Genomic DNA, 12,288 nt, shown 5'->3' on the forward strand with positions numbered 1-12,288 from the left:
CCCAAACACAACACACATTCTTACAAAAAAAATTCTCACGAGTGGCGAAAATCGCATTCGCATGAAAATGCTGCCTCAGTGAGCATGGCATTCGGAAGAATTTGCTTCGTCCATCGAACGAAATGCTGTGTGAACAATTCTAAGGGACCATCCATAAATGACGTAGCATTTTTTGAGTGATTTTAGCACCCCCCCCCCTCCCCCATCGTAGCATTTCGTCACAAGCCTCTAAATACCCCCTGGTAATTACGTAGCTTGACGGTAACCCTGCCCCCCCCCCTTGTCACTGGATTTTTTTTTAAATTCTATTACCCTTTAAAAAGGCTACGTAGCATGACATGACCCCCTACCCGACTGTCGTCACACATCATCACAAAATACAAAACTCCCCCCTCCCCCATATAATGCTACGTCATTTATGGATGATCCCTAAGCTAGATTGTGCCAGCCTTTACTCAACAACGCCACTCATCAGGCATTGTATTCATCGCATGAACAGATAGCTGGGGATGAACAAACTATTATGAGATTCGACAGCACAAAGCGAAACGGGAAAAAATCGACGTTCACTCAGCAATCAACAAGCTTGCCTACCGTTACGAAATTTTTCGCTTTTTGATTATTCTAACTCGATAAACAAATAGCTGTCAAGATAGAAAATCGAGGGGTGTCCAAAATAAGGTGACATCAATTTTTTAAGACATATTATGGACACCATTCATTTAAGATTTTTTAGATAAAACATTACGAAGAAACCTTTTCAAACACGTAACATGCATAATACTAACTCAGACAAACTAATTAAATCGATAAAAAATATTATAATTGTACATTTAAAGCCAATTTGAAAATGTATCATTTCCACCGGTTCCTCTTGGCTATCGTTGAAACATGAAACGTTTTCGATAATATTTTTGAAAACTGTGGATTCTGTTTAATTTTAAACAATTAGAGATGAACTAATGATATTGAAACTTAATAGACAACCAAAGGAATGTAATTGCTGCATCAAACCAAACAAATTCAGAGAAACCTGGCAGTATAGGAGACAAATACATTAACAGGGTCCAAAATATGTAGGGGTCCAAATTAGGTTGGTTACCCTAGTGTTTCCAATTTTGGACTTAGCGTCAGCCCGGTGCATTTGTCAAGTGCCCTGGTTCTGAAAAGACGAAGTCGAAATGCAAACACCTGGACTAATTATAGTTAGGTGTTGTGCCCTTCATGCATAAAGACGGTTTTAAACCAATTTTCTCCTCATATTGCTTTCAAATCTCAATGGTTTTCTGATATTCAAATAAAAAAATATATCGAAATGTTGTGAAGACCGATTCGGAGTCCTGGTCCTTGAAGACATTTTATTAAATGTGAAAGCATTTGAAAAATACACCCTGCACCCGACATATTCATTCGCCTTTTTGCTAACCGAGACATCACCCAAACAGCGTGATCTGCTACTTTTGCAATCCGCTACCTGTTTGCTTGAGCTTGAGCTTGTGCGACCACCCCTGGGCTGCTACTCCGTTATTGATCTGGACCAGCTGAAGTTGCACAGAGGATAAGAAGATAATTATATTTGGGAGTAGCGAAACATCTTTCAATGTGAAACTTCTGATAATCCTAAAGTATTTATTGATCAATACCGGCGCCGGCCAGGCCCGAACGTAGATCGCGGAAGGAAAGGGAAGGAATGGTTGGTCAGATACTTGCTTTTGCTAGGCCGTATATACTACTGCGCACTCCACAAGTATCACTGGAGGAGGATATTTTTGTTAGTAAGAGTATAGAAGTTGGATCTACTTCTTCTTTACCGACGCCAGAGAGGTGACTTCACTATCTGGACTAGATATCGATTCACCAAACTCATAGACCGGGGACCAACAGGTTTACTTCCCTTCCGAAGGAAGACGTGACCACAGATTTTTTCACCTCACAAAAATCTCAACGACCTCGGCTGGAGAATTGAACCCAGGCCAACTGGAATGAGTGGCAGTCACGCTTACCATTCACGCCGTCTTTTGCAATCCGCTAGCTGTTTGCAACCACAAATTCCATTTGCACACTATAATAGATCTGATAAGATTGCCTATAAAATCATTTGTTTTTTCCAATTGTTCCACTTTTGAAAATTAAAAAAGGACTGGGATGTTACTTCACGGCACTACCCTTAAAGATCCCTATGATCGTCTTTGTTTAAGAGAACCGTAATAGGCATTTTTTGCACTATATACAATTCGATAAACATATCACGATACAATTATGCCAAATGACCACTATGGTAAACATTCATTATGCCAAATGCTAAATGGATTATGCCAGATGCTTCCTCCCTTTTATAACACAAAGAATAATAAATTTAAAAAAAACTGAATCAATAAATGACTTTTCAAGGGAATGGTGTATTCAGAATTGCTTTCTGAAAAATGACTTTTTGGTTGGCATCTACACCAAAAAGATTGACTGTAATCCCTTTATATGTTTATATCTTTTTGTAGGTTTATTGCCCTAGATACAAATGCTAGAAATGGGACTTAGCAGAGCTATTTCCAATATCCCAGACATTTTTGACCGTTTTTAGTTGAGTTCCGTAGTTTGGTGCTTAATCTCAAATTTGCTTAATCTATGCGGTAAGCTATCGTTCTATCTAGGGTTACTGTGCCCTAATTCATCTTAGCTCCTCTATTCATCCCACCCATTTGCACGCATTAGTTAGAGCAGTATCTGCTATCTCTATTCAACGCATTAGTTCAAATGGTAGGATGAATAGGACTTTTCATTTCGCTTAAACGCGAGTATTTTACATTTTCCAAGTCAGATTTTTTATTCATCTGCTTCTTAGAAACGAAGCAAAGATGTTGATACCTATTTAAGCGCAATCCAATCACTGTAAGCCGAGTTATCAGAGAAATAGTGTGACATCGTGACTAATGAGATGAATAAGGGCCCGTCTACCCTATTTAATGAAAAATTTTCATGCGGATTTGTGAATTGCCCCAGTTTAGCGATTTTTTTTATTTACGCTATGCGTATCCCGCGCATAAAAAGTACATGAGTGCAGTTCGTTCTGTGTTTAAGCCAGGATATCCCAAGTCAATCCCGTCTCCAAAATGTTCCTGTTAAAATCGTAAACTTTCTGTATTCTTATTGGTAGTTTTTATCATCTATAGGACAATTTGCTTGTGAAGCAACTGTATTCCAAAAACTCATTCGCATTTGATCTCAGTCTGAAGTTGGCGAGAAACGGATTCCATACTTTGGGGTACTCTATTTTTGAAGAAGAAATATTAAGCGAGAATCAATTGAAGAAAATTCAAAGCACCAGTAACAGCTTTATTCCGTCACTACCCACTGAGGTCGACCTAAACGGTATATCATGCGGGAAAGAGTTCGGACTAGTTCTAGGGAGTAATGGCAAGGTATTCTATTACGGAAAAGGCAGCAGTCTTGGGCTTAAAACTGTCGGTAAAAATCCCAGTTTGAAATTGAATGAAATTGCCATGTCGAAAGCCTCTAGTTTCTCGCAAGTATCTGTAGGGCACGATGGTATTCACGCTCTTCTACTAAACGAAGATGGCACAGTATTTTTTGCAGGTAAATTTATTTTTTATGTTTAGAATATGATATAAACAATTACATTGCCAGGAACTGCGCGTCGAGGTGAAGACGGTGAACAGTCTAAAAATCGCAGACAATTGAAAGCAGTTAAACCGAAAAAAATTAGTAAGATCGATGGTTACTTCATTACGAATGTATCGTGCAATAACGGTACATCTGCGTTTGTAACAAAAGATGGAAAATTAATCATTTTTGGTAAAGACACTAATTATTGTGATTCGTCGGGAATCGTGACAGGCTTGAATGATGCCCACATCGTGAAAGTAGCTCTCGGAAAAGCACATTGTGTTGCACTCGATGCCAAAGGTCAACTGTATACATTTGGATTAAACAATAAGGGGCAATGTGGAAGAAAGTTTACGAAAGATCGGAGCGGTATGTTGCATCTAACATGGAGAGGGCCTATAAAATACTGGTTTATACTTATGTCGTTACAGATGATACATTCGATCCGAAACCGAAACCACAAACATTCAAACCTATGTGCCCAATTGATGAGCACAATATTGTTGATGGGAAATGCAGGGTATGTGGAACACACATTCCCCTATTTTATTAAATTGTTTAAATATTTTATTTCGTTGTAGATATGTAATGTATGTCGTGAATGTACTGGTTACAACACTGCATGTGTTTCATCAAAAAAAATCTATGTCAATGAACGCATTCCTGGAACGTAAGTACAATTGATTAGAGCTGCTTGTTCGCATCATTTTAGTTGTCGATTTCTAATAGTTGCTAAAAATCTAACTAGATGGAGAGAATAGAATGTTAATTTTTTTTTCTAAAAAAATGGCAAAGTTATGATGCATAACTTCAATCAGCTCAAAAGTTCATGTCGAACAATGCGTAACATTGTATAAATTATAAACAGACGTGAGCGGAGTAGAACTATTATATACATTAAATTCTGGTAAAGATAAACGCTGCCCATAATCGCCAGTCAGTCCCATGTAGATAGGGAATTCCATAGAACATGGGACTGACTTGCGATTATGGACAGTACAGAGGCATTCGAAAAAGCTTACCCAGACAAATCCATCTAGAATTTAAGTCGGGATTCTGGCTGGTTTGCGCCGGAATCCGGGTCAAATGAAACAATTAATTCCGAGCAGTCGAAATTGGTTCCGCCAATTGAGTAATAAATGTTTGCTTTTACTCGGTGATTAAGTCATCGTTTTAGCACTGATGAATTTGTAAACGCGGTCTCATGCGCTTGCATTAACAACGCCCGCTCCCGCGTGATCACAAATCGTTCACATCCGGAAGCTCCAACCTTTAGTCTTAGAAGCCTAAAAAATAGTCGGTGAAAGAAAGGCGGGGTTCTTGTAATTTGTTAAGACGTTATCAAAGTAAAGGAAGAATAGTACTGAACAGAGATGGCTTCCTTGCGGGACGACGAATGCAACAAGGAATGGTGTACATAGACAGACCTTAATGCTGCTTTAGAGATGCCTGCGATCGAGCTAGAAACGAAACTGGGCTCAGAAGTTGTCCATGAATCCCGACTTTGTCTAGCTTCGCTATTGCGATATTATGGTTGATTTTGTCGTATGCTCCAGATAGATCTGTGGTGGCGGAAACTGCAGAGACGAAATAAAACGACCGTTTACTTGTAATGACGCGTTAATAATAATCTTCTTCCTTTTATTTCTCCTCTTCCTATCACTAATATTTTAAGCGCAAAATACCGAGGGGCGTCTCAAAGTAGTTTGGAGAGTTGTGTATAGAACGATACCACAGAGTCCCCCCAGTTACACCAGGAACCGAACTCGGTGGGCAGATGGTGCAATTTTCGTTTTTTTTCACCTTAAACTTGATGTTCGTCGATTCCTTGTTCGCATCCGAAAGCTGGTTTGATACGGTTGATGGATATTCTCTGTTTTTTACCATGCATAAAGATGTCGAAGTATTTATCCGGACGCTCGATTACTTTAAACGGTCCTTCATACGGTGGGACAAGTGGTTTTTAACAGCATCTATCCTTACGAAGACGTGAGTACACTTCTTGAGATCACGGTTTACAAAGAACGACGGTTTGGCGTGATGATCGACGTCGATGAGTTTTAACTTGTCCATGAAATTTCACAGCGTTGTTGCAAATTCTGAGCGGTTGGGATGACACGTTGAAGGCTCCGGGTATTCCCCGGGTAGACGCAGGGGTTGTCCATACACTATTTCTGCAACCGAACATTCAAAGTCCTCTCGAAACGCCGCTCGAAGTCCAAGTAGAATCATTGGCAGTCGGACGCTCCAATTTTTTGGGTCTACTGACATGATGGCTGCTTTCAACGTTCGATGGAAACGTTCAACCAAGCCGTTCGCTTGAGGATGATAGGCAGTTGTTCGAATGTGTTTCGAGCCTGTTATCATTGATAATTTGCGGAATATCTCTGACTCGAATTGCCGATCTTGATCTTTCGTTATGGTTTCCGGCACACCAAATCGGGCTATCCATGTTGTGCATAAGGCGCGTGCAACTGTTTCACCAGTCATGTCCTGTAATGGAACTGCTTCCGGCCAGTGAGAGAATCGGTCAACAATCGTTAACAGGTAGCGGAACGAATTTGAGGCTAGCAACGGTCCTACCAAATCCATGTGGATATAGCGGAATCGACAACTTCGTAATGCAAATTTTTCAAACGAAGCTCTTGTGTGGTGATGAATTTTCGATCATTGGCACGGTATGCAGTTACGGACGTATTGGGTAATGTCCTTGTTCATACGAAGCGGGTTGCTATTAGGCGACGGGTGGCTCGTGCTGCAGGGTGTGCCAGTCCATGCATGTGATGCATTATTTTTTCCGTAGGTTGCAGAGGAATATACGGTCTAAGTCGATTGTGTGACGTATCACAGTACAGTGGTTTTGAACTTAGGGAAAGTTGCCGTATCTCCAACTTAAGCGATGTAGGTGATTTCAGTAACCTATGCAGTTCGCTATGGTGTGCCTGATCAGCGGATATTTTTTCGAAGTCGAACGGTGAAGGAATCAGCACTGTCTCCACTCTTGATAGTGCGTCTGCTATGATGATGTGCTGCCCGCTGATTGGACGAATGTTCGTGAATTGTGAAATTAATTGCAGATAGCGTTCCTCGTCTGGAAGCCTGGTGCTCGGGTATGACGTAAGGGCGGTTTGTGATCCCCAAAAATCGCAAACTTTCGGCCCTCCAGCATGTGCCGAAAATACTGCACTGACATTTTCATCGCTGTTAATTCGCGTCCAAAGGTAGAATATTTGGTTTGACGAGCAGAAAACTTCCGAATAAAAGCCAAATGGGTCCCAGTTACCGTTATTTAGCTGTTGAAGTACAGCTCCCGCTGCGGTATTAGAAGCATCGATTAGCAGACCAAGTGGCTTGATAGGATTGGGATAGTGCAGTAGTGTTGCTTGTGACAGGGACTGTTTGCATTTGTTGAACGCGGCTGTTGCTTCTTCTGACCACAACAGCTTTCTAGAATCATTTCTTCTATTTCCAGGAATCAGTGAGCGTTGCTCGGCTTGCACGTGCTAAGAATCGACGGAGTTCCTTGACCTTGATGGTATTGGATAGTCAGTCACCGCCTTCACTCGGTCCGGAAGGGGAGGTATACCGTCTTTACTCACCTCGTAACCAAAAAATTTAACCGTGGATGCAAAACAGCTTTTAGCGATGTTGATGATGAGTCCGTAAAAATGTAGTCGTTCGAAAACAGCGCGAACATGTTGATAATGTTCTTCCGATTACATTTTCCATATCGGCAAAAACCTTGTGCATAAACCTTTGAAAGGTTTGTGAAGCGTTGCACAAGCCAAATTGCATCCGCATAAATTCATACAACCCGAATAGTGCGATTACAGTCGTTTTGGGAATGTCCGATTCTTCGACCGGAATTTGATGATACGCTCTCTCCAGATCTAACGTGGTGAATACGGATTTTCACTGTAACGCATTTAGTAAATCATGAATGTGCAGAACAGGGTATCGGTCCAGGAGAGTTACTTGATTTAGAGCACGGTAATCTCCCACGAATCTCCATTCTCCACTTTTCATTTGAACGGAGTGTAGCAGACTGGCCCAAGAACTACGAGAGGGACGACAGATCCTTAAATCGATCATTAACTGAAATTCTTTTTTAGCTGCTGCTAACTTATCCGGCGCGAGTCGGCGGCATTTCGTGGTGATGGGTGGCCCTTTCGTCTGGATATGATGGGTAATTCCATGTTGCGCTCCCTTCTTAATCGCTGTGGGTAAAGTAATGTCTCGAAATTCTGCCAGCAGCTCTCGAAACGAATGATCTGCCGCAACTACTGTTATGCTATGCACAGCTGATTCCGTTATGCCACCCATAGAAGACAATTTGGTGGTTCCGTCGATGATCCGGTGATGTTTTATGTCCACAAGAATGCCGAATGCGGCAGGAAATCTGCTCCGATTATGGCAACAGCGACGTCCGCAACCAAGAAACACCAATTGAATCTGCGTCGCAAGCCTAAATCGGTTGTCAGAAAACGTTTATCGTGCACTTTGATTTTGGTTCCGTTTACTGCATGTAAGTTGAATGGTACCAAACCTTTTATCCTGTCGCGATGTGTGGCTGGTATGATGGAGACGTCGGAACCGGTATCGATTAAAAATCTGATATTGCTCGTACGATCGAATAACTGTATACGGCTGCTTTTTAGGTTAGTGCCCATCTCTGCCGTTTCAGATGGACATGACCTGAGTTTTTTGCGCTGCTGAATTTACATGGTTCGCGACATTTTTGTGCATGTCTTCCGTATTTTCTATGGAACCAACATATCTCATCAGCTCTTCATTCTCGTGAAGCCGATCGGGAACGCGACGAACTCCGTGCTTTAAACTGCCGAATTTCTGCTGTAAGGGCGGCGATCTGCCCTCGTAACTCTGTCATTTCATCAACGTTGTTGCATGATGATGTGCTAGCAACTTGTTGGTCCGAAGACTCCAGCATTTTATCAGCCATTTCCGCTAATTTGCCAATTGTGCCATCGCTGATTGTTAAAATGGCTTTTACATTCTGCGGCATTCGTTGGAGGAAAAGCATCTTGAGGAGGTCCTCCGCTACGTTCAATCCAGCTGCTAATTCTTGCATTTTTGCAAGCAGTTGTGTCGGTCGTAGGAACCCAGCAAGCGTTCGAACCGTCCTTGAGCTGAAACTTGAAATCGGGCAATTAAACGTGCTTTTACCGCGTCGTACTTATTTGCCTCGGGTGGATTACTGACCAGATCCGTCACATGGCATATCACTGACTGATCTATTTTGGCGACGATGTGATAGAATTTTGTGCGGTCGTGAGCGACATTGGCAAGCGCGAATTGTGCCTCTGCCTGAGCGAACCACATCACCGGGTCATTCTTCCAGAAGTCCGGAAGCTTTACGGCAACACCAGCGGCGAGTGCCGCATTTGTTTGCTCGTCGTTTGACATTTCCAGACGTATTAGAACACTCTATTTCGCAATTTTTCGCGTCGTGGTCACCAATTGTGGTGGCGGAAACCGCAGAGACGAAATAAAACGACGTGTAATGACGCGTTAATAATAATCTTCTTTCTTTTATTTCTCCTCTTCCTATCACTAACGTTTTAAGCACAAAATGCCGAGCGGTGTCTCAAAGTAGTTTGGAGAGTTGTGTATAGAACGATACCACAGATCTATGTAAACAGTAATAGTTTGCAATTCGTCAGTGAATCCATCGAGTACATCTGTTGTGAACGATATTAAGGTTTAACACTGGTATCTTTAATACACGGGAATAAAAGGATATCTGCAGAAATAATAAAACACTTGTGTTCATGAGTACGTCTCCACAACGAATGATCATTTATTCAAGATCTATCAATTTACATGCTTGGAATTGCTTCGTTTCCCGAACGACCCTTAGTAAGCCGAAAGCTCTAGTTGCTCAAATCTCTACAAACGAGAGTAGGTTGGTCGTTGTCCATCGTTTAGGCATGAAAATTTGTTGGTCGTCTGCAATCTAGTATTTGAAGTGAATGAAAATACAGTCTAAATCAACCGGTTTTGATGCGGCACTGAAACATTGGCATTTTTGACAGTTATTCCAGCAAAAGCATAGGACTCAAGGTAGTTCAATGGAAGGTGTGGTCGTAACAACTAAATTTTATGAAGTAATGAGCCCAAAAAGTGCTAAAAATCTTCGATTACGTATCTGTCATGTCAGCTGCTCACGCAACAGTCTCAAGGCTACCGGCGGCGGGGTACTTGTGGCTATCCATCGTCGATTGAAAGCGCAACTGATTGACGATACTTTGGGGGTCTGTGTCGAGCAGGTGTGGGTGCGAATCAAACTGGCTGGCTACGCACTATTTCTTTGCGTGGTTTATTTTCCACCGGACCGCACTCGCGATTCGACATTGATTGATTCACATACTGAGTCACTGGAACGGATTTCCGCTCAAGAAAGCCCGGTTGATGAGATCCTAATTGTTGGTGATTTCAATTTCTCCGGATTAAAATGGCGCTCTGCTTCTGACGGATTTATGTTCGCTGATCCCGAACTGTCATCTTTTCATGCTGGTATCACTAGTTTGCTTGACTGCTACAGTCTAAATCTGCTGCGCCAAACGAATAATGTGGTGTACGAAAACAACAGAATCCTTGATCTCTGTTTTTCGAGCAAACCGTTCCCCCTGGTAAAGACTGTTAGACACCACCCTCCCCTGCACATATTGCTTGAAGCGATTCGAGTGAAGCATGACTGCAATGCTTCTGACACCGTCAGCTATAATTTTAGAAAAGCCAACTATAATAGCATTATTGACTTCCTGTCGAATATGCACTGGACTGAAATTCTCGACAATGATGATGTCAACGTTGCAGTGCAGACCTTCTCCAATGTTATGAGCTATGCTATCGATCGCTATGTACCCAAAAGAAGTAGCCTTCAATCTAAGCACCCAGCGTGGCACACTGCCGAGCTGAGACGGTTAAAAGCGACTAAAAGAGCTGCTCTGAAGAAGTACTCCAAGTTTGGGGGCTACGTGCTGCGACAACACTACGTTCATGTTAACCAAGTCTATAAAAAGACATCGAAGCGTTGCCATGCCGATTACTTGCGAAACGTGCAACGTAAGTTGAAGTCCGAACCTAAAACATTCTGGAAGCATGTAAACGAGCAAAGAAAGGAATCCGGGTTGCCTTCAACGATGAGCTATGGAGGACGTATGAGCTCTAGTTTACAGGAGATCTGCCAACTATTCTCTGAAAAGTTCGCGAGTGTTTTCTCCAACGAGAAACTGACACCGATCCAGGCTTCATGCGCGGCTCTCAATGTACCTCAATCATACCAGTCTTTGAACTCTATCAATATCGACAATAATATGGTACAACTGGCGATTAGCAAAATGAAGGCTTCAACCTCGGCAGGCCCAGATGGCACACCAACTATTATTTTAAAAAAATGCTCTGCCGGTCTAATTGAACCTCTTTGTCATCTGTTTCAATTGTCGCTAACAACCGGAGTATTTCCCGAACTCTGGAAATCCTCCTTCATGTTTCCAGTTCACAAAAAAGGTGATAAAAAGGTAGTTGACAACTACCGTGGTATTACAACGCTAAGCGCAGTTCCTAAGCTGTTTGAAATGGCTGTGTTGGAACCCATCTCCAGCCACTGCAAACAGTATATCTCCGAGACTCAGCATGGATTTATGCCGAAACGTTCAACATCTACGAATCTTCTGTCGTTCACAACATATGTTACAGATGCTATGTCGGACGGCCTTCAAACCGACGTTATCTACACGGCCGTTTCAGCTGCTTTTGACAAGATAAATCACGCTATTGCAGTGGCAAAATTGGATAGACTTGGCTTTGGTACTAATATTCTCCGTTGGATGCAATCGTATCTCAGTGATCGTCGTCTAGCAGTCAAGATAGGTGATTGTGTATCCGGTATTTCGCAAGGCAGCCATCTCGGTCCATTGATATTTCTACTGTTTTTCAACGACGTTAACTTTTGTTTAGAAGGACCACGGTTGTCTTTCGCCGACGACCTCAAGTTATACCTTAGAATCCGGAATACTGATGATGCAGCTTTCCTTCAATGCCAACTGGAAACCTTTGCGGAATGGTGCGAGATCAACCGAATGACCCTAAACCCCAAGAAATGTACGGTCATTACATTCTCGAGGAAAAAAACGCCAATTCGATTCGATTACTGTCTAGCTGAATCCACAATTGACAGAGCGAATTGCGTCAAAGATCTCGGAGTTTTTCTCGATGAACAAATGACGTTTAAACAGCATATCAGCTATATTGTCGCAAAGGCAATGAGAATATCTAAGCACTTTTCAGATATTTACTGCTTGAAATCTCTCTACTGCTCACACGTTCGATCAACTCTGGAATATTGTTCAGTTGTGTGGAACCCTCATTATCTCAACGGTGTCCATCGAATTGCGACAGTACAGCGCAGATTTGTTCGGTTTGCCCTTCGTCGATTGCCTTGGAGCAACCCTCACCAGCTGCCAAGTTATGAAAGCCGGGGTTTGCTTATTGGACTCGATACATTGCAAGTGCGACGGGATCTATTCCGTGCTATGACGATTTCGGATATTTTGCAAGATCGAATTGACTGCCCCGAGCTTTTCAGTGCGGTAAACATGAACGTTCGCCCTCGCGCCCTTCGCAATAATTTATTCCTCCTATTAC

The 12,288-nt window shown here is 42.3% G+C and overlaps 1 protein-coding gene across 1 annotated transcript in view; it reads left to right on the forward strand.

Moving 5' to 3' along the window:
• The first annotated feature begins 3,349 nt into the window (after positions 1-3,349).
• Positions 3,350-12,288, forward strand: part of LOC131696395 (E3 ubiquitin-protein ligase highwire) — a 131,057-nt gene continuing 122,118 nt past the window's right edge. Inside the window, exons 1-4 of the mRNA XM_058984942.1 lie at positions 3,350-3,591; positions 3,643-3,990; positions 4,053-4,141; positions 4,203-4,291. Coding sequence (XP_058840925.1) covers positions 3,498-3,591; positions 3,643-3,990; positions 4,053-4,141; positions 4,203-4,291 — 620 coding nt within the window. The 5' untranslated portion in view covers positions 3,350-3,497. The remainder of the gene's footprint in view (positions 3,592-3,642; positions 3,991-4,052; positions 4,142-4,202; positions 4,292-12,288) is intronic.

Source organism: Topomyia yanbarensis, chromosome 1 (assembly GCF_030247195.1).
Source record: "Topomyia yanbarensis strain Yona2022 chromosome 1, ASM3024719v1, whole genome shotgun sequence".
Taxonomy (NCBI): Eukaryota; Metazoa; Arthropoda; class Insecta; order Diptera; family Culicidae; genus Topomyia; species Topomyia yanbarensis.